At 24.8% G+C, this 24,463-nt stretch overlaps 1 protein-coding gene across 1 annotated transcript in view; it reads right to left on the bottom strand.

Moving 5' to 3' along the window:
• LOC102675876 (eye-specific diacylglycerol kinase) overlaps positions 1 to 24,463 on the bottom strand; it is a 64,261-nt gene that overhangs the window by 30,208 nt on the left and 9,590 nt on the right. Inside the window, exon 4 of the mRNA XM_031511993.1 lies at positions 10,586 to 10,727. Coding sequence (XP_031367853.1) covers positions 10,586 to 10,727 — 142 coding nt within the window. The remainder of the gene's footprint in view (positions 1 to 10,585; positions 10,728 to 24,463) is intronic.

The following is a 24,463-nucleotide window of genomic DNA, read 5'->3' as shown; positions in this document are numbered from 1 at the left end:
AAAAAAAAAAAAAAAAAAGAAAAAAACAAAAAGAAAGAGAACAAGTTCTACATGATAACACGACGTGCGCTTCAGATACTAACAAGAGCAATGGTGCTCGTAAAAGCGAAGGAAACGCGCTCACGAAATAAACGTGAACCTGCGAAATCTCTCTCTCTCTTCCTTTCGCAGCTATAATCCTCTATCTCCTTCTACCTCCCAATGAAAACCTGTACCCATCAATGTTTCACTCGCCCGCTGCTCTTCTCTCCTTCCCCAAACACTCCACCGAATCGTTCAAAACTTCCGAAATAACTGTTCAATTGGAAACGGACGGCTGTGGAACACGAGTGGCGAATTGCCGTGCAACCTGGCCTGGGAATAATCTCGTCTCGAATAAAAAATGTACAGCATCGAATGCTTAAGTTAAGCTAAGTTAGGTTAGGTTTTTCGCGAAAATATTTTCACGCAGCACACCGGTATTCTTTTCCTTTTCTTTTACATTTATCCGTCCAAGTTGTTTTCAACTGTACATCATCGGTATCGTCGTCACGCTATTTTTCATGTCGAGAGAACGTCGCGCCTTTTTTATATTGTGCCTCCAACAGTCGTATCTTTGGGAAACACGGCTTACGATATCCTGCATATATATATACTGAACATTTTCTACCTACACTTTTTACGCTCTTGTTTTTTACGGTTATTCGAGTACAATGCGTGGCCACATCCTTGAACTGGCGGATTTTACGATGGTGAGAAGAAATAAGATACAAAAATAGGTGACTGGGTTGAGAAATTTTGTCAATAGTTAAGCCTCTCAGAAATTGATATTTTTTAATTTTATTAGTATGATTGGATACGTGATTCAGTATTCAATTTCTCAAGAAAGAAAGAAAAATTTAATAATAAGTTAATTTATGGCAAGCTATGTAACAATCATAATTATTTCAAAAAAATATTTGTAATATCATTATATTTTTTTACCATATATGATATATATTTTTTTATAATTTATGAAATTTATTATGAAATTAATTGATGAGTCAATTAATGAATATTGTTTCAAAAATTTTGAGGATTTATATACATTGTTATTTAAAAGCAAATTTAAACTTTTATGTTTTGAATAGATGATCTATCTGTACAGTGAAAAATAAACGCTAGAGTATATTTATATTCGTTCAATGGTAAATTCGTTTCACTAGTTTTCAAAATATCGACGAGTTAAATCTGTTAAATGCAGCTGTTTAATTGTTCTTGAACATGGTTAGTCATATTATTCTCGCTTCATTAGGAATAAATCATTCATGCGATTGATCAAAAGTAGAAATTGATTCTATTTCCTTCATTTCAATCATTTTGAATGAAATGTAAATGAAAATAACGTTTACACCGTTCACGATAAGTGAATTATATTTATATATCACACAAGCATAAAATCTAAATTTACCTTTAATACAATTTATCATTTAGTTTCTCTCTAATGTTCTGATTTACAAAATTTAATAAATAATTGTATCTATAGAAAGAATAAAATGAAAAATTTGTACATAAAAAGTTTCATTTTCAAGAGAATGTTACAATGAATTTTCAAACTTGAAACTAGAAATATTAATTTCAATTTCACGTTGAATCATAAATTTCACGTCAGAACCATAAACTACTCGACATCATTTATTTTCAAAAGTAATCCTAATGTTCTAATTGATCAATGTTCTCAGGAAACACTGTACACATCCAACACTGCTTTTCCAGTAAACTAACTTCCTTGGTTCTACAATCAGTCACGTTAGAGAACATTATGTATTTTACATGTATCTCTAATACGTTGTTTTACTTAAGCTTTATCTTCGCTTGAGAATTTATTTCAGATACTTTGTTTTCACACACCTACACACTACATCCCTATTCATATTTACGTTATTTATCATGGATCAAAAAAGTATTTTTTCTAGCTGAATCTCAACTATTACAAAATTTACAAAAAATCCATTTCTTAATGTTCGAACATTATCGAATGATATAGTGTCAATATCAATATCGTGTGTTTCTACATTATACAAAACATTTTTCATTCTGTTGAAATATATCAAATAAAAAATCATCAAATTTTTAGCAAAAATTAATCTTTGCATTATTGTAACTTTGAAAGAAATTTAATATTTAATAATTAATATAAACTTATTTTAACTCTTCTTTATTCGAATCGAATTTTCTTAATAATATTTTTCTCTAAAATTATAGCAGTAATTAAAAAGTCGGCAATTTTTCGATCAAAATTCTGTGATCCTTTAATTTTAGACATTAAATAAATAGTTTTTATTTATTACTTATATGTAAACTATAGAAATTTATGCATTTATGGATAATTTGTAGAAAAATCTATATGATATATATACATATATATCATTCACATGATATGCAAAAAAAGAAATAAAGTATCCAATAAAATTTATTATGATATTCAAACAGTGAAATAGATTTTTACTTCATTTCTACTTTCATAATTATTCTTATAAAAATTTATATATATATTTTTTTATATATATGTAAAAAAAGAAAGAAAGATTGTTTAAAACACAATAAAGAATTTATTCTGAAGAATTAATCGAAATTAGATGGAGTAAATTTAAAGAAAAAAATTTTGAAAAATCTTTTAATAGTATAATATAAAACATTCATGAAATCCTTGAAATTTAATTTTAAATTGAAATGAAATTCAATGAAAATATTCAAAGGAATATAAAAGCTAGCAATTATTTTGAGAATTTTCGTTTCACTTTTATAAAAATTTTTTTCCTTTGTTTATTAATGAAACAAAAAATCATTTCATTATTACTATCATTTGAATTATATTCTCTCGATATTTTGTTTTCGAGTAAATCAAGTCTGGAAACTTTTTAAGTATTTATAAATGAATTTAATTAAAATTGGATAAATATTGATAAAAGTTTCTTTTATGTATGAAAACAAATAAAAAGTGTACAATAAAAATTGTGTGTTTTTAAATTTTAATTTTTGAGAAAATAGAAATTGAACATTTTCAACTTTAATTTTCTCAAAAAATAATTTTTAAATGAATAAATATTCTACATTTTTCATTTATTAATCAAATTTATGGCAAATTTTTCAAATTTGATTTTCTTGATAAGGAAATTTCAAATAAAAAAATATTCTCTTTTTTCGACTGATATTCATATTATTAAGTATAAAGATCATATCCTTTCTATTTGTTCCATTCATCTTGAAACTCTATAAATATATACTCATAGATTATCATATATAATAATATAATAACTATATGATAATATGAAAATCATAACTTTTCTATTTGTTGCATTCGTTTCTGAAATTCCCTATATATCATTTATATATCATTTATCATATTATTAATATATCATATTATCATTTATATATCAATAATAATTAGCAGTATAAAAATACTTTTTTTTATTTGTTTCATTTATCCTGAGACACCCTATGTATACAGAATTATCGTTTATACACAATAATGATTGACAGCACTATCTTTGAGTTAACTAGCGATCACCCTAGTTGCGCGTGAAACATGTCAATTTATTACAATCAAGAGAATAACATCAATCACCTTAATCATTTCCCAAGATATTCGCTTTCCAATGTTACATCCAACGAAACATAATATAACAATAGACATGATGGAAATACGGAAAGAAAGATATGTTGGAAACACACGTTGTGGCATCCAGAAACTGCATCTTTGTGAAAAATGATGCGGAGCGCGATAATGTTAGATTATTTCACACGGCCAAAAAAGACCAGGAAGAAGTGTAATAGCATGTGCAACAAGACCGAAGATAAAAGACAGGGGATGATGGTAAAGTAGGAAGCGTAATTAGCAACAGGGTCTCAAGCTGCATTTCCCTTGCCTCTGAATTAAACAGTAATTAAAAGTTGAACAAATATGAAGGAATCGTAGGGAGATAACGGGTGGCTGGAAATTCTGATAAAATGCGTCGTTCTCGTATATAAAGGGAATGTTCGGTCTGCTAAAAATAGAACGTTGGAAAAGTAATTAAAAACTGTTTTAACGCCTTCCTTTTTTCTTCCCGCGGCCGAGTTTCTGAGCTGCGAACGAATTGCCGTAAAATAGGATGTACGAATGTATTAAAAACCTAAAAAGAGAATATCGTTACATTTTTTTCTTTTTCCTTTTCTTTTTGTGGTTGTATTTTTTTAAATAAATGTATGTATAGTAATTTACAAAAATATTTGAATAATATTTTATAAGAAAATTTATTTAACTTGAGAATATTTATTTTGATAAAAGTTTGTGTTAGAGCATAATGATACATGATTTTATATATATATATCAAGTAATTTTTTTTTTTCAGTGAAAATTTTATTTCTTTTAAGAAAATTCATCTTCAAAGTTTCTTTCGTATTTTGAATAATTTCGCCTGGGAATATTTTTTGAAGTAAGTAATGGAATAAATTTTGAATATTTATTTTATCTCATACTATTTATTTAAAAAAAAATTCACATTCATGACAAATTGAAAATCATGATATAAATTAAATACAAAATATTTTGAACAACACATACATTCATAAATTTTAGATTGGAAAATGATTTAAACAATTAAATAATTAAAAATTATAAAACATATTTGTTGAAATATACGTTTCAAATAACTTTAAATATTTTAAAATTATAAGTTTCATTTTCTATTGATTATACTTACACCATTAATTTTCAACTCCCCCATATAATTCCAATATCTTTTCCAATACATCTTATAATACAAGAATATTTTTAGAATATTTTTAAATCTAACTTTTCATTGTTACACAGTATTATTTATCGCGACAATTCAAATATTTTGATGATTCACTCTATATATTATGATCGAAGAAAGCATGGCAACGAGAAATCATAAATGTTCAGATACGAAAAGCGAATATGTTATCGGGCAATTGCTAAGCGGTAATTATTTATCCATTATTGAACCGATGATTATTCAACGCAATAACGACAAAAACGATTACAGTACAACATTTGATCGATTTGCATCATGATTTAACGCGCGAAATCGTATTTGCGATAACAATTTCACGAGATTATTCTACCCACCCCTGCGCAGTATAGTATATTTGTATAAATGGACCGATATGATGAATCATTTTCTACCACACGTTCGTGCGTGTTTTTCAATTAAACAGACTATCGCTTGTTTCAATTTTAATCATTCGTATTGCTACGTGATTTAACGTTATGGAGTATAATATAAGATGGATTTCTCAACGTGGCCATTTTAAATAATTAGTACATAAATTATTTGCCGTAAAGAAAAAAATGTTTCGTGCGATGTGAAAGAGCGCGAAACTTGATGTAACTCAAATTCTTTTGATATATTTTCTTCAATTTCTTTTTATATAGTTTATATAATAGATAGATTCATAGTTATTTTTTGAATATTTTACTCTTACTTTCTGATATATTTTACTCCAATTTCATCGTCTCATTTTTCTTTCGAATTCAACAATAAACAGTCATTTCATTAATTTTTAGGTTATCTACGATAGAATTTCAAGTTCCAAAAATTCTATATTCAAACGAGAACATCATTCTAAATGCATTCAAAATATAATATTAAGACAATTTAACATGAAAGGAAATTATAAGAAAATTCAATTTTGAAGAGTAATTTTGAAATTTCTACATGTCATATCAAACTTGCATATCAAATGACATATAATTTGATATAAATAATTCTTTTGACATGGATAAAAATCATACGAAAAGTCAACCTCGTTTTTAAATGGAATGTTAAGAATTTTATGTAAAATAAATTATTCCTCGTTAATCTTTGATAATCTTGAATTGTATTCAACAATTATTTTTACTAGATAACGTTCTAAAAAATTTATACAAACTCTACACGTAAATTATTTTTCAAAATTTAATCATATTTTTTCCTGTTAACAATAACAGATATTCAAATGTATAATCGATTATCTACGTCAATTTTATATACTCTTGACAAAATACAAACAGCTAAATACCGAGCATGAAGTTCTAAACGTTCTTCTATTAACAAATTATTCAAACATTTAAGCGAAATAAACAGCCAACCAAAGGATCAACGTAAATACCCACTTCGTTTCCTTTTTTTACTCTCATCCACGAATGTAAACCGAATAATCGAGAAACTACTACAAAAAAAAAAAAAAGAAATAAACAGACAGAATATCCTGACGCAAGTCTATTCACATATTAATTTCCTGTTTCGACGGAGTACCATTCGATTTCGATTCCCATTAAAATCTCGTGCACCTTCGCGAGAGTGTTTCGCGTGAAAGGAGCATAAATCGTGAAACTAAATGGACTTTTAGTGGGCATGTGTTTCAGCACCATTTCTATATCGATATTCGTTTCACTGGATAGAATTTATGATTGCTTCGAAATCATTAAAATTAAATTAAGCAACACACGGCGGAATACACTCTCGTTGGGATTCAGTTGAACGGACATTAATAATAGAAAAAGTTCGAATTTATCGATGATTTGTTTCATCCGACTTAGTTCTCGAGTTTCTATATGATCTATGATGGTTTCTTAACGATGATCGATTTCTTGTCGATTCCATTTCTATTGATTCGATTCCTGTCGATCTCATTATTATTGATTCGATTTCTATTGATTCGACCCTATTGACTTGATCCTTCATTCGACTTTTATCGATTTGACCCTTACGAGGTGAAGGCGCGTGGCGGTTCATCGAATTTATTTGCATTAATGATGCATAATTGTAAGGTAAACGTTGGATGGATGAAAATAATTATCGAATATTAGAATTATTATTTTTTCATTATCACTTTCAACTTGCTTTTATTGGCCACAGGATTTTAGTAGTGACAACTATTAACAATGGATTTGTAAAAATTTCCATATTACATTTGAGAATCTGATAATCAATGTTTAATTATTATTATTGGGATAATATTGATTACGTTTTGCAAAATGAATCATTTATTTATTTTAATTTTGTTTAATTAAATATAATTGAATTAAATGTACATTAAATGTATCATTATAGCAAGTAATACTGAGCATTTCTTGAATTTCATTTTGTTAGAAATGCCATACTTTATTTAAAAATTTCAGTTTTTAAGCATATAAACTTTTCTTTTTTACTTTCAATTGGAGATATTTCTCAGGAAATATCACTAAACTAAATTCTAATATCACTAAATAAACTAACATTAAAAAAAATATTAATATTAATTTAATATTAATATTAAAAAAAAGCATTTAACTAAAAGTTAATTTAATTATTTTTTGCAATTTATTATTCCTAATTATTGCGTAATAACATTACGTACATATTATCTAAACAAAAACTGAGAATCAAGTCAAGAACATTGTGTACACGAGAATGAAATGATTCATAAAAAACTTTCTCGAAAAGTCCTGGAATGAAGTAACAATTCTGATAAAAGTTTTAACAAAAATTTTAGAAATTTTTTCAAAAAGATTTATCATTAAAAGTTTTTGCGAATCTCATAAAGGATATTTGTTTGTAAAAAAAAAACAATTTATTATGAAAGTTAAAAAAATGTCTTTTCTTGTGTATATATAAATATTTATAATTCTTTATTATTATAAAATCACAATTTCAATATTTCAATTGAAATTTATTGCATTTTATCTTAATCATACTATAATTAAAGAAGTCATTCGAAATCAATAACGAAGAATCAAAGACAGCTACTAAATTATATAAGTTTTTTTTAATTGTGTGGCGTTTCAATATAATTTATTCTTGACAAGTTTTTTTTTTGAAATATTTATGATTGAAATGTAACGATAAATTAATATATATAAATAAATAATACATAACAATAATAATAATAAATTCAATCTTAAGATTCTTTCTAATAATGCCTATCATTTTTTATGAAGGAAAAGATATTTAACACACATCCTTTGAGAGAAGAAACTTGATTATTACATGATTATAATCGCGAAATTTAATCTTATAAATATATTAATTCGATGAATATTTATTTTAAAGAAACAAAATAATTATTAATTCATGTTGAAAAATAAATATGTTGATTCGTCACTTGAATTGCCAATATTAGAATATTACATATTAATCATCCATTGATAGCTAATTTTCTCTTCAAATACGAACGATTCATTCCGTTTTAGAAGGTAGGTGTGTGGACAAAGTGACCTTGGTTCTCATTACGTAAGCCTCCTCTTTTTTCTCTCTCTCTTAATATCATCGTAATAACTCGCAAATGGAAGACATCGCATAAATGAAAACTATGTAGATCCATGTCACGAATAATCGTGATGTAACGTTAATTATGCGCTTTCTTACACTCATTGCGAAAGGGATGCGTGTACAACCTCTAACGTGTTCTCTATTTTTTGTACGGCGACAATAATTTTATATTTTTATAAAAATACGTTCTTTAATATCCAATTGTTCCAATATTTAAAAAAAAACGAAAATCTAAAGCAATATGATCTATTTTGACAAAGTGATCCTAGAGATCATTGGATTTATTTTTTCGTTTTTACTAACCAGAATAATATTACATTGTTTTTATATTTGCTATCAATTATTATTTATTAATGAAAATTTGTAATAATAATATTTTAAAAAACAATTTTATTAAAATATTGAACATTACATCAAAAAATATATTTTTCATAAAGATCCTAGGGACTCTAGAGAATCTTAGGGATCACCAAATGCGAATTACTATTAGTATTATAGTATATATATTCGACACGAATCATTATATATAATGAGATAAAATTTTTTAATTATAGAAAATTTCTAGAGTAATGTATTTTCTTCTTGGAAAGAGCTAAATATCGACTGATGAAACTATTCGTTTTTCTTCCATCAAAAATAACTTCATTTTGTTAAAATAGTGGAAGTAAAGTTCTCTGCTGAACTTTCTAAAAACAGAATTAGACACGGTATTCCGGGACTTAAGAATGATTAAGAGAAGACCTTACAAGCACTAAAAACTAATTTTCGCGCATAATATCGAGGATTGCCTCGGCGATGAACATTCTAGGTAGCCTTACTAACGAGTCTATAATCAGATAAAACACACTCTCATTTTCTTTATTATCTTCTTTCTCTCGTTCGTTATTATTACAATCTCATAAATTAATTTTTATCTAAATATTTAAATATTTTAACATATAAAGATACAAAAAAAAATTATATTTTTACACTTGTTCTTAAAATATAGATTACATTTATAATTTTATATTTTAATTTGCTTTTTATGAATTTTTTCTATTAATATAATTATAAAAAAGATTCTTAAGTGGAATCATATTGGTATTGAATTTGCTAGATGAATCACTTGAAAATCAAACTTTATTTTTTGAAGAATTAATCAAATTAAATATTATTATAATTAATCTTCTTGAATTGATCAGTTTAGTTTGGTGATACTATTTATTATTATTATTACACGCCTATATGAATATCACGAGGGAATCTATTTATCAATAATAGGTCATGATCCATCTATCCTATTTTCGTCGACAGCACATAATTTTCGTTTAATGAAATAATTCGCAACAGAAACGTTTGCAATTGAACGTTTCGTCACAGTTTGATTAATTTTATTTCTGTATTAATAATTTTGTTATATGTCATTTATATATTAATAATTTTTAATTCTATATTTGTTTATATGAACATATGCACAATTTCAATTTCGAAGTAAAAACAATTCATATCACGATTTAAAAATGAAATAACATATCCATGTAGAGAAATATGTAATATGATTAAATTGTCAGGACTTCAAATCCAATTTTTCCATTTATCGATTAATTGATCCTTAAATTGAGTTATAAATATTTTATTTAATTAATACAGATTTTTTTATCGTTATATGTATCGCATATTAGACAAAAAGATTGGATTTACTAGATTTTTTAAAAAATATTTTCAACAATCATTGTTCGACAAACGTTTGATATAAATAAAAATTAAAAGATCCAATATATGTATCTAATAAAAAACTATATATATGTACTTGTTTTTTATACAAAAAATACAAAAATTTTTATGTATATATATTTCAATTTAAAGTTACTTTAATTCTTCATAATCTGACCAATTATTATTCTTAATACAACTTACATTAAAATACTATTATGAATTAAATATTCTTAGAACCCAGATGAAATTTCATACTTCTTTGAAATCTTTTGACGTGTTACAACTCGGATAACTATACGGAAACATCACGTTCAATTTCACATCAAAGACGCACATCGTATGCACAAAATAACATTAACGTAATTCAATATTCAAAGAATTATCAACAACGAAAAAAAACTTGGCAATTTTAATCATTACATATTTTGCACGATAAAAGTCAAATCTTCATAAGGTTCAAAACTTCTTAATCGAAGAGAAACGGAGAAAATATTTGTCGATAAAAAATTACTTTTTTCAAAACCGAATATTAACCGAATATTCTCGATCCACATTTCTAAACATAACCCCAATCTTTTCTGCCCACCCCCAGATCTTCGAAATTACAATTTTATATTTGCTATCGTGACACTCACCGAACAGTCGTTGACGTAACAGAAGTCGCCGGAAGCTGACGTCGGTACCCAAAGATGTTCTCCATTAAGTGCACCAGTACCCCAATCGGGCGTTGATCGGGGTTCACGGTGACCACCACTCGTTCCACCCTCCTCTCTCCCTCTGAAACGTGCAAGACACTCGATTACGAAGTGACACTTCGATATGCCTCGGTGTGCTGTTGCAGTTGACGTTAATTCCTCTACAGAAATTCCATTATGACGCGGACAATGAGTGTACGTTAAGAATGGATTTGGATAAAAAAGATAATAGCGATTCTCGTAGGAACCTCGAATTTACATCGATGAATGATACGGATACGCGGAATTGCATCGTATTTTGGGATAAGATTTGTTCATCGTTCTACGGAGGAATTAACGTAACAAACTGCACAGTTGACCTGTCATAACACATCGATTCGAGTCACAACGGTTAGACGACACTGAAGTAAGCGGGTTTTTATCGATTTCATCATGCTTGTCATACAGAACGACGATTCTGTCTTATTAGGCTTAGGATTGTGATTTATATTGCTTTTCTAATTAAAATATATACGTGTGTATTTGGTTTGGTTTCATTTTTCCAACTTTTTTTTTTTCTTTTTTTGAGACACGATCTCCTTTTTTGTAATTAATTAAATACACGCGAGCGATCCTTATCACACGTAAAAATGCTTTTTTTTAATTAATATATAATAAATGAGTATAATATACATTTTGCTTTCTGAATTAAAGACTTAGAGAAATAAAATATTAAAAATTTGTAACGAATATAAAATATTTTATTTTATATGATATACTTTAATATCTTTCGAATATTTAATAAAAATGGCAACTTTCTATTTTTTAACTTTTTTGAAATCTGGTTGGAAATTAAATTATATGAATATTAATTGTATATGTGTCGAGTGAAAAAGCATTTTAACATGGAATTTGTTTGATGAAGAACTATAAATTTGAATAAAATTTTTTCGAATCCATCACGTATCTTCCTTTATAAAATAAAATAACATTATATAGTCTCTTTATTTCTTTTTTCATTTATGAATTGATTTCCAATCCTCCAAAAGCGAAAACTTTATTTTTATTTGTATTTAAAATAATTTAATTTAACATTTAAAAAACAAATATTCTATGATTTAGTTTTACATAATTTTTTCAATTATCCCATACCTTTATAAAATATTTAAATAACTCTATTCTATTCTTTACATCATTCATATCTAAAGTAAACAAAATTTTTTTTCTTCGTGGTAAAATGATTAAATTTGAAATACATAACCAAATGATCATCCAAATATGATATATAACATAATGTAATTATATTATAATAAATAAATCTTATAAATATGACAATAGGAACCTGATAGAAAATAAGTAAAAATTCCAAATTCGATTCGCCATTTTCTTTTCACATACTTTTTTTAAATTTAATACAATCCGTTTGTACGATAGAACTTCCATTATTCGAATACTTTAAATTGCACACTATCTTTACTCATAACAAATACAAACATGTAACAGTAAATAAAATTTAATTTGAAATTGACGTTAGACACATTCACATAGTATTCACTTGTAAACAATATATTGAAATTATTGAAAAATTATTGAAAGATCGAAAATATTGAAGAAATTAGAAAGCGATGGATTTTTTATAAAATTGATAAAAATAATATTGGAAAATCAATTAAATTATTAAAAGAAAGAAAAGTGAAAAATTAATCATAAGATCCACATTCTTTTATACAAAGTGCTCCATAATAAATGCAAGTGAGATTCTATGTTTTGAAATAACATAAAAATATAGAATATAATTTTTTCATAGATTTTATTTTCGATTTTAGATTATTATTTCGAGTAAGTTTGAAGATTTTTCAAATACAAGTGAAATTAATTAATTTTTTAATATAAATATACTAACAAGTGATTATTCTACATGCGAACATGTTTAAATCCTGATTTAAAAAAAATATTAAATCAAAGATAAATTTTCCAATTTTTAAAGAAAAAAAAAAACAATTTCCTATCCTATAAAAATTAGTTAATTTCATTTATACAATTTTCAAATTTTTTAATTTACTCGAAAACAAAACTTCTCGATCAATTTCATTATTGATTTTCCTCCATTATTAATTTCGAACCTTAAAATTTCTCTGCTCTCATTTGTATCATAAATCATTGCATATATATATTATTAAAAATATTTCTTAAGTAAATAACCTAATTTCATAATACAAACTGTCTTTCACATCCGAATCCTTACATCAAGAATCCCATTATCCGAAATAACTTAACCTAACTTTATCCGAAAGATTTTGTTTCTTTATTAGTTCAGATAATGGACGGTCTACTATATAAACAACGAAGAGCGAATTTCGAAATTAACCGATATATTTTTTCTTGCTCGACGACAAGACATAACCTAACCTAACCTAATTTGTCTTCTCTCTCTCTCTCTCTCTCTCTCTCTGTTGGTTCGAATATTGAACATTCTATAAACAACAGAAGCGAATTTCGAAATCAACCGATATTAACTCTTCCTTGCTCGACGATACGACACGTCTTCGATGTACGACATGTTCGACATGAAACGATACATCAAAAAAAAAAAAAAAAAAAAAAAAAAAAAAGAACCGGTTAATACCGTGTCGTTGGCAGTGGTGAAAAATTGAAGGACAGTTTAATGTTTCAGAGGCACGACCCCTAGCATAATGCGCGTCACAGCATGCAACTTTAATGATTAAAAGTCACCCTCGGATTCCGCGTTTCCTTTTTTTTTTTTTTTTTTTTTTGGAAACGATTATGTGTAAAAATTTTAGGCCGTGTTCGCGCAAAGCCGTCTCTCGTGCAGAGTTGCTTTCTGCATAATTAGTCCGCGGAAATTGCCGGATATCTGGGTCAAACAGAACGGGACAGAAAGATGGGAGCGCGAAATGACGTAGTTTCACCCCTTCTGCCCCTTCCCTCCCTCTCCTCCTCCTCTTTCGTGAACTGTAGGTGTAGATATCTGTTGCGTATCGAATCCTTTTGAATATAAAAAATCGAAATGTTTTCGAGAAATATGGAGGTCTCGTTTATACGTCACATGAGAGGAAATTACTCGTTCGATCGTGTCCGACTGATGTACTCCATCGTATCCTTTGGTATTTGCATCTCTTTGTGGGATCAAAGAGAGAGAGAAAGAGAGAGAGAAGGGGTGCAATGACGCTTTTCTTGTTCGTTTTCGTCGAGAGTTTTGCTATCGTTTGATTCGCATGGAAGGATTAATCCTTGAACAGATGTGAATTTTTGTTGTACGAGAAACGGATCAAAGTGTACTTTTATCTTTCTTTCTTGTTATAATAGAATAAGATTGAATATTAATGATACTTCTTTCGACAACCGACTTTATAATTTAATATTTATTAAATGAAGTTAATAAAAAATGGAACGGCTCTTCCATGAAAAACAGACGTATCTCTATCTACAAAGATACGAAGAGTGTCAAGGTGGCTAAACATAGATTTAAAAATTCTTCTTTTTCATATAGATAATGATGAGATTTTGTAGGAAAGTTTAAAACTTAACTTAAAGAAATTGTATTGATATTTAAATATCCAGTTTTCGTCATTAAAGATCAAGTTTTTCCATACTATCAATAATGTTTTAAAAAATTGTATTTTTAAGATATGTAAAAATAAAAATTCTCTAGAAATGGCAATAATATGAAATTGAACTTGAAATTATACGCCTCATAATTATCTTAGTTAAATTTTCGATGTAAGAAAAAAATATCTATATCTTGGAACGGAAGAGTTCTTTTGTACTTTCATCTTTAAGAACAATAGAATATATCAGTTAGTCACATGTTACCTAGAATGAAATTATTCAACACTTATCTTTAAAAAAAAATATGATGACAAGTAATAATTTTTATTATTTTCTAAAGATTGGATTATTATAATTACAAGCTTAATTTAATAAATAAAATATAACGTTTTATTTTCATTTATATTGCTAATCTACAAAATATTTCAAAAATAAATTATTTTATATTTTATAATTATTTTATTTTTCTTTATTTTTTCTCAAAGCTTATAAGGGATAAAGCTCTAGAAGATATACTTGGTATTAAATTATGTATAATTCGTTATTCTATATTTGATATTCCTAATTTTTTCAAAAATTAGATTATATTTTTCGAGAATTTTTGAAAATTTTTAAAATGTATTTGTTAATTTAAAATAATATTGATAATATTTATTAAGAATGCAAGAAAACTTTAATTCAATATTTATTTGTATCTAATTTATTTAAATTTTGTTAAAATGAATAAGAATATTAAATATAAAAAAAGATATTATTGAATAATAATTGAATAATAAATTTATTTATGTAATACAAAACTTCTAAAAATAAATCATTATTTTTTTTATTTTAAAATATAAAATTTTTTAAAAAGCACAAATATTAAAATATAAAATCAGACTAATTTATTTTCTTTTTTAAAAATCTCTAGTTATAGAAAAATTTTGTTTTGAATAGATGGATTGATTGAACATTAAATAAATGAGAATCATAAAAATTTTTCTAGATTTAAATCTTTCAAAAAACATTACAATTTATTATTACATTACATTACAATTACAAAAATTTTCGATAAATGTTATCTATATTGTAATATTTCTATATATTTTTATATAATTTTTTTTAATTATTATTCATAAATATTCAACTAAATTAATACCAATATTACATTTTTATATTTTATATTTTTACATTGGATTATATTTTATTATCGAAAAATTTTAATTGAAAAGCTAATTTTTTTACTATTTTCACTGTTTTGCGTTTCCATCTTGCTGAAAAATTATAACTTCATTATATATAATGAATAATTTAAAATTATTTTGTAAGATATCTAAATGTTATTCCTTTTATATAATTTATTCAGTTTTTATTGAAGTATCAAGACATTTGTATGATTAATTACGACAATTCTAATATATAATGATCTGTCTTCAAATTTCATGATTTGTCTTACTTATGATCTACTTCTATTAATAAGATCTAGTAGAGAATTTTCCATTTGATTTAAATTTTAAATTATGTTTGTCTCATCAGACTATCATAGTTATAATTATTCACAGTTCATTTTTTATAAATATTAATATACTCTTTTCCTAATTTTATATTTTTATCAAAACGAACACGTTTATTTTTTATAATTTTGAACAAATATTTAAAAAAAAAATAAATTATCTATTCACTAGCTTTTATTTTTATTTCTTAAATCGTTGTTTTTGAATATTTTTAAACGAATATATCACAAAATGTTACGTACATTCCTATTAGAAATAATTAATAGTTTATTATTTGTCTAAAGCAAAAGCATATTTCTTTCTTATCTTAGCCATTATTGTCTGACTCACATTATTTATAATTTCATGCACTTGTGATAATCTATTATCATAAACAAATGATAACTTTATTTTTCTGCTTGTTGTAGAGTTTTACGTTGAGTTTTACATTTCAAATTTGAAAGATTGAAGAAAATATAATAGAATTATATATTAAATATATGTTATTTTTACATAATGATTAATTGTTCTATTCTTTCATTACCATTTGTTCTTTATACTTCTAATAATATATATAAAACTGTAAAACATTCATATCAAATTTTTTTTAAATTTTTTGTATATTGTTAATATAAAGGAAAAATATTACATTTTATTATTACTAAATTATTCAACTTGTGTAATAATTCAATTGTTATGATTAAATGATTAAAATTATATATAAATTATAATTACAATTTTCATAAAACAATAGTTTTTTCTCATAATTGTATTTCCTTAACACATATTGAATTTTTTATTTGATAAAAATATTGTTGGAAATATGACCAATGTTGGCGATTTTGCGATGAAAAATTGAGGGAATTGTTCCAATAATAACAGTTCATCCATTGTTCTTTCATTCTTTCTGTTTTCTTCTGCTATTAAGCATCCTGTATGGAAATTTTATAAATAATTCATATTTGTTTTTCTCATGAAAATATACCAAAAACATTCGTTTATTTATTGTCTTATCCTATTATTTATTATTATTTTATATTTATTTCGTCATTATTAAATGTACACTATCAATCAAAAGTTTGGAATCATTTTTCCAATTATAATTTTTATCAAATTTTTATTTAATCAAATTTTATATCAAAAATTTATATTAAATTTTTTATTATTTTTATAATTTTACTATTTTTTATAATTTTATTATTTTTATAATTTTACTATTAATTATATAATATTTATAAATTATATAAAAAAAAATAATGCCATATATATCGAAAATAATTATAATTATTTTCACAGATTTTACACAAATATATTTTTTTTATTTTTATATTAGCAATTCTCTATACTAGTAAAATGATTAAAATGATTTCATTTTTAAATTTTTGAATTCGAAGCATATTTAGATTTTAAATTTTTGATCGATGTAATGTATATTACAATCAGTCGCAAAAATAATTAATAAGTGTTATGAAGATTGATAATAATTTCGTTTTTTATAATATAAAAAATCGAATATAAATTTTAATGAATCGTATAATCTTTTTATCAATAGAATATTAATAGAAGATAAAATCAATCTTTAAAGTTTTTAAAAATTATTTTTGTTTCTTAAATATAATATTCACAAGAGATAGAAGAAAATATTAAATTATAAAATAATCAAATTTTAATGTCTAATATTAACCTGTAAAAAATATTTCTAATTAAAATTGTATACAGAGTATGAAAAAAATGGTAAAAATTTAAGAGTTTATTTAACTTTCAACGAAATTTTCATAAAAATATTCATAAAAATAAATTATTCTACATATATTTTATACAAAAAAATTTCATATTTTTCAAAATAAATATAAAATTAAAATTTTCTTGTAAAATTATTAAGATTGTATGTGAATTTATTTCAATAGAAGATCATTTCGTAACCCCATAATCAAACTACTTCACATTAATCGAAAGATAAAAATAATTTGCAATTTGAATTTTGAAATATAAAATCATATATTTTATGCGATTTCACGATTGATTTTTAGCCCATTCTAATTTAAAGGATTAAAGAAAATTGAAAAAAATTTATCAACGAGAATTTAAACCAATTAAATCTTAATCTCGATTAATACGATCGTTAATCGAATCCACAATGAATTTATAACTGGTCGAGTTTGAAAATGATTGAGGAGTGCGGCATAATTATTATCAGAACGATAGCAATTAGTAACGAAAACATGGGAACGGTTTTAATTAAGCTGTTTATGAATGAAACGAACAATTTTCAAAATTGTTATATTATGATTATTCCGTTTTACACGAAAATCGGTCGAGTTTGAAAATGATTGAGGAGTGCGGCATAATTATTATCAGAACGATAGCAATTAGTAACGAAAACATGGGAACGGTTTTAATTAAGCTGTTTATGAATGAAACGAACAATTTTCAAAATTGTTATATTATGATTATTCCGTTTTACACGAAAATCGGTCGAGTTTGAAAATGATTGAGGAGTGCGGCATAATTATTATCAGAACGATAGCAATTAGTAACGAAAACATGGGAACGGTTTTAATTAAGCTGTTTATGAATGAAACGAACAATTTTCAAAATTGTTATATTATGATTATTACGTTTTACACGAAAATCAGAACAATTGATATGAAATAATTTATCATAATTAGCTTAATAAACGTCTATTGATTTAATTATTTTCAATGGATTGCAATAGAGAAAAGATATTTAACAATTATGAATAACAACTTGAAATGCTGTTACGAGTAATTTTTGTGCAGAAAAGAGCTTTCGTTTCGAAATGGAATATTATTATTCTATTCAAAAAGGTCGTAGAATGATTCCATCTTAGTTGTGACGAACCAAATGTGAGGAATGAAGTTTACAGTCTCATGTATAAACATTTTGCAAATCTATGATGAGTTTCTTTCGATCACTTTTCATTTTTTAAAAATATTTTTTTTTTATCTTTTTAAAAATTAATCCATTAATACAAAATTTGTCGTGAAATTCATAAGAAAAAAGGAATTGTTACAAAGCAATGTTCCATTTACAAATGGATGAAAAAGACATCTCGACGTTGAAACCATAAAACAGACGAAACGAACAAAAGAAAGTTTCACGAGATTTCCACTACTGCATCGAGCAATAGAAATTTTGCTGGAACAAATATATATTCAGAAAGAGATATTATTGATTAAAAAAAAAAAAATTGAAATGCTGAATTTCGTTGATTCTAGAAATTTTTTCCAATAGAATAGTATATCATAATATATATAGTAGAAAATCCTTTGCATATATAAAGAAAGATATATAAGAATTTAATTTAAAAATAAATTATGACTGGTAATATGAGTAAATATTATCTTAACAATTATTCTATTATCGACTTCAGTTTCTGCAATGTAATAATTAAACGCAGAAAAATCGCTTGTATTTTATCAAAATGCAAAATTATTATCTACAAAACATGTTTCTGCTCGTTTTCTTATAAAAATCAAAAAAATAAGATAATCACAAATAAGTTCAATCTTAATTTGATTTCCACAGAAAAATCAGTTTTTCTGCTTCATTTGTGAAACCATTAAATAAATTGGAATTATTAATTTCTAATAATCGATATCTCAATCTCTAGGATAATCTCAATCTTGATTGAAGATTGATTATAAGTAGGTAGAGTATAGTATACGTATATCTATTTTACAAGCATCTATGCAATCAAAGAAGGAATTATTAATTCAGTAATCACTATTCTACACGCTAAGTTCAGGAACTATTATCTATCTGTTATGAATCTACAGTATATAACCTATTATACCAAAATACATGTATCAAATTTATCAGCTATATCAAACATGATATCAATATAACAAGCTATATCAAATATAATAACTAAAAGTTATCTATTACAATTGCATATAATTATTCTATTTCAATTCTTTTCCAAGTTTTTGTAATTATTTATAAAATACTTTTATTCATTTTCTTTCCATTATCATTCAATTTACTTAAACAAACATTATATCAAAAAAATTTACAGATCTGGAATTTCTTTTTGATAATTCATTTTTATATATGTGCACAATACAAAGATTGAATCAATAATTATCTAAAATATCAAATAAAATTTATTTGCATTCGAATAAGCTCATTAGATGAAAACTATTTAATTTGTTATATATCATACTTTCAGAGATATAACGAATTTCTATTACAATAAATTATTTTCTTAGTTTTTTTTTCCCTTGTTAAAACGTATTTTTAAAAAGCTGGAATTTTTTCTTCTAATATTTCTTCTTCTTTCAAACAGCACAAAACAGAATTAGATAAATTTATAAATATGGCAATAATTAATACACTCTCGATCACGATAAATTTGATTATTTAAATTTTCGTTGTGGCGCGAGAATGATGAACCCACCAAAAAAAAAAAAAAAAAAAAAAAAAAAAAAAAACCAAAAAAAAAAAAAAAAAAAAAAACCAAAAAAAAAAAAAAAAAAAAAGAAAAACCAAAAACAAAGAAGACAAAGAAGAGCGCATAGTTGTACGGCATAAATTCTAAATATAACGAGACTCGGCTGCAGGACGATGCGCTGTGTAGAATTAGTCCTTTAATAATGAACGCTTTGCGGTCATTAAAGATTCACAAGCATCCTCTCGAGGATACGCGACCGTAATACCGAGCCTGAAAATTTCATTTACCAATAGACCCCTGTATGCCCATGCCTACACGGTCCTTTAGAGACTTTTCAATATTCAAAAGTCGATCCTTGACTAGAAGAAGAATTCCGTTCCCATTTATCAAATCTGTCGTCCAGATCGAAGCGAAACACATCGAATCTTTACCAACAGGTTTTACCCGAGATGTTTCGAACGAAGAATATGATATTTCTTTCTCTGCAATTTGTCACTTCGAGTCGAAATATCGTTCCGCCATTTTTCGAGAGCGCGGGTGAAAGAATGATATATTCTGTTTTGGTATACACATCAAGAGCATAGGATAGATTAAAAAATTATATAGCGAATATTAAATAATGCAAAAATTTATCGAATAATCATTCTCTCGAGACAAAATCAATTTTATTTGAAAGACTGGAATAACGAATAATTCGTGGGATAATTGCGTTGAAAGATTTAACTGGGATTCTATGCACGCGTAGAACATTAAAATTAATGAATATTGTGTAATAAAATTTGTGTCGTCGAAATGGAAATTTTCACTTTAAATTCTTCTTTCCCTATAAAATTATATGATCTTTAATCTTGTATTCATTAATTAATTTTTCTTTATCCTATTCGACGATGAAAAATACGTTTATTCGAATTTGATATTTAATATTTACATTTAATATTTAATATTTAATATTTACGAATGATAAATATCATTCGTATTTTACAAATAAATTTTCAAAATTTCGAGATAAATTCAATATTTTCAATTCGTTTACAATTCTTAACTTCATATCTTTTTTTTATCAGAATTTACATCAGAAAAATATCGTAAAATAATGAGAAATTCGTAACATGTTTAAAGTAGAACGAATGTGAAAGATAATTGGATTATTGATACACTATTTCAATTGATATTTAGAAGACAAATATTTTTTTCATTACATTCAACATCGTAGATAAAAATAATAGAATAATAAATTATTACCTTTGGTTAATTAATCCATATATGAATCGTAAATTAAACCATGTGCAAAAGAGAAAGATAATTCTACAAAAGCTTATGTAAACTAATAATTGCATTCATAATTGACTTTCGAATTCAAAGAATATCTTTTTTGTTGAAAGAGATCAATTGTTAATAAATAAATAAAAATGATAAATAATGATCAATGAGATAAATTATTGGATAAAATACAGTCAATATAACACGATGGTTCCGCAATACGATTTAATACTCGCTTTAATTCGATTAGAGAATTGAGAAAAGCTTTGCTGTAACAACGTTATACGACACAATTTTACATTGAAACAAAATTTTTCGATATTTTTTTTTTCTTTTTTCTTCTTTTTCGATAATTATGAGAATTAAATAAAAAGTAATATAAAAGTATTCATTCGATTCTTTTATGTTTCGATTTCAAAATTTTATTTATTTATAAGAGTAAAAATGATATGCAATCTCCTTCATTGATTTAATAAATAATAATTAATAAGTGCAATAAGTTTTTGATATCATTGTAACATGATAGTACATATATTAATGATACGATAATAATGATAACGATAGGATGAATATAATTTATGATAATAAAATACAGTAACAATTCTAACAAATAAGTAACTATATAAGTAGCAAAATAATATGAAAATAACATTGTGAATAACATTATAACATTCTAATACTATAAGTATCAAAATAAAATTTGAAAGTCATAAAATTTATAAGTATTCTTACTGACATCTTTGTTAAAAAACAAACTAATTATGCAAATTTATTTATATTTCTTATCTTCTAAGATCAATAGGTTGGAAATAAAAATAGCATAGGAAGATAAGTCCAACGTTATATAATGAACAATTTTTGTTTTTGATAATAAAATACAGTAGCAATTCTAACAAATAAATAACTATGTAAGTAGCAAAATAATATCAAAATAACATTGTGAGTAATATTGTAACATTGTAATACTGCAAATATCAAAATAAAATTTGAAAATCATAAAATTTATAAGTGCTCTTACTGACAAGTTAAAAAACAAACTAATTATGCAAATTTATTTATATTTCTCATCTAAGATGAATAGGTTGGAAATAAAAATAACATAGGAAAATAAGTCCAATGTCATATAATGAACAATTTTTGCTTTTCAAATATGCTTGCAAATTAACAACAAGTAAAGCTAAGAAATATAATACAATTTATTTATTGTTATTAAATTAATTAATGTGTATCTTAACTTTTATCAATGAGTTTATATATTTTTTAATATTATTTTTCATTTTGTATAATAAATTAAATAAACGTATGTTAATTCTTACAGATGTAATAATTATAAACCATTAAAAAGAAAATTTTAATTTTGATAACTTTTAAAATCTTATTTGTCGAAAACTTATTAATCTGTTGAAACATTATTCAAGTAATAATAGGATCATTAAGATATTTTTCGTATAAGATATCATTTTCACTTATCTCAGTAATTAATGAACACTTCTATGAATAATTTAAAAATCGATCAGCGAAAATTTCACGACTTTTCAATATTTTTCAGAAACTTAACCATGATGTATTTTACGAAGATTGTCAGTGATTTCATCGCCACTTCGGGAATAAATCATGAACTTTAAAACAATTCAAGCAATCTTTTTCCCCAGTTACATAAGAAAAATTTCGAGAAACTTTCAAAATCAATTTTCTCATTCATCAATACGTTTCTTCTTATTTTTAACATGTTTTCAATCTTTCCATTCAGAAATTCGGATTAAAAAAAATCTAAAAGGAATAAACGAATACAGAAAATGAATTTCTTGCTAAATAATAGCAAAGCGTATATTGAATTTTTTTATATTTTTAAAATATACATCAATATTTTTGTAATATAAAAAATAATTGTGATTTCATTCAATTTTTAATATCATAATCACAAATAATAAATATTAAAGAAACAAAAAAGTTTGATTTCGTTTAACAACTTTTTTTCAAAATTCTTCACTCGTTCTTATTGTACATATAACTTTATAAGACATAATTCACATATTATCCGCTTAATCAACTTTTCAATTTTTATCTTTCTCTCTTCTTAATGAGAAGTCTACAAGAGAAGTCTATATCTGATTTATTAAGTATCATTAGTCATCTGACAGAAATAGAAATATAAAATCTCGATACGCTGATAAAGTTAAACATACATTCTAATATCAACATATATTCTATAATATTGTATTTTCAGTTTTTAAGATTAACGTTAAGCTATAGGACACTTATCTCTTATTTCTTATATCAACTCCAATGTCAAGCTATATTTGGTAGTTTCTAAAATAATTTAAAATATTTTTTTTTTCAAATACTTTGTAATACTTAAATAAAGACTAATTTGTCATATTTTGTTATTTTTACACAATTTTAAATTGTTATTATTATTATTATTATTATAGAATCAAAATAGTTATTTTTAAAGCTGCCTTCAATGAATGTGCTACGTGTTTTTTTGTGATTTTGTTTACGTAAAAGCATATCAGTGTTATTAATTAAAATTGTTATCGTAATAATAATTAAACCATTACATTTTTTTATGCTAAATAATATAAAAATAAAGATGCCTCGAATAAAAAGAAAACAAACAGTAACCAATGAGTATGAAAGTAGCAATGAGTATATGACTCGAATAGACAATAAACTTGGATTTATTAGAAGACAATTTAGAGAAAAATTATTTGATAAGTCTAAGTCAAAGACTTTTATGCTCCTATACAAAAACCCGACCGATTGTCAAATGATTAACTATCCAACGTTTAGGGAAGATTCATTTTATTTTCCCTTGTAAAAAATACAAGAATTGTACAATGTGTTCCAATTGGAAGATCAAAGGAAGAAGGAAAGAAACAACATTCTACTGTGATACTTGTGATAGCAAGTCCGGTCTTCATCAAAAAGAATGTTTTAAAAAATTTCATATTTTAAAATAATATAAAATTATATAAATAATTCAGATAAATAAATTAGTTGAATATATATATAGTTTATTTATTTACTAGCATAGTATTTAATTAATATAAATAAATGAAAAAAATATTTGTTACACACTCTGCACTGTCTTACACAATATTTTATTGAAACCTTCTTTTT

The sequence above is a fragment of the Apis dorsata genome, unplaced genomic scaffold (assembly GCF_000469605.1).
Source record: "Apis dorsata unplaced genomic scaffold, Apis dorsata 1.3 scaffold_376, whole genome shotgun sequence".
In the NCBI taxonomy this organism is placed as follows: domain Eukaryota; kingdom Metazoa; phylum Arthropoda; class Insecta; order Hymenoptera; family Apidae; genus Apis; species Apis dorsata.
This window is presented reverse-complemented; position numbering and strand designations above follow the sequence as displayed.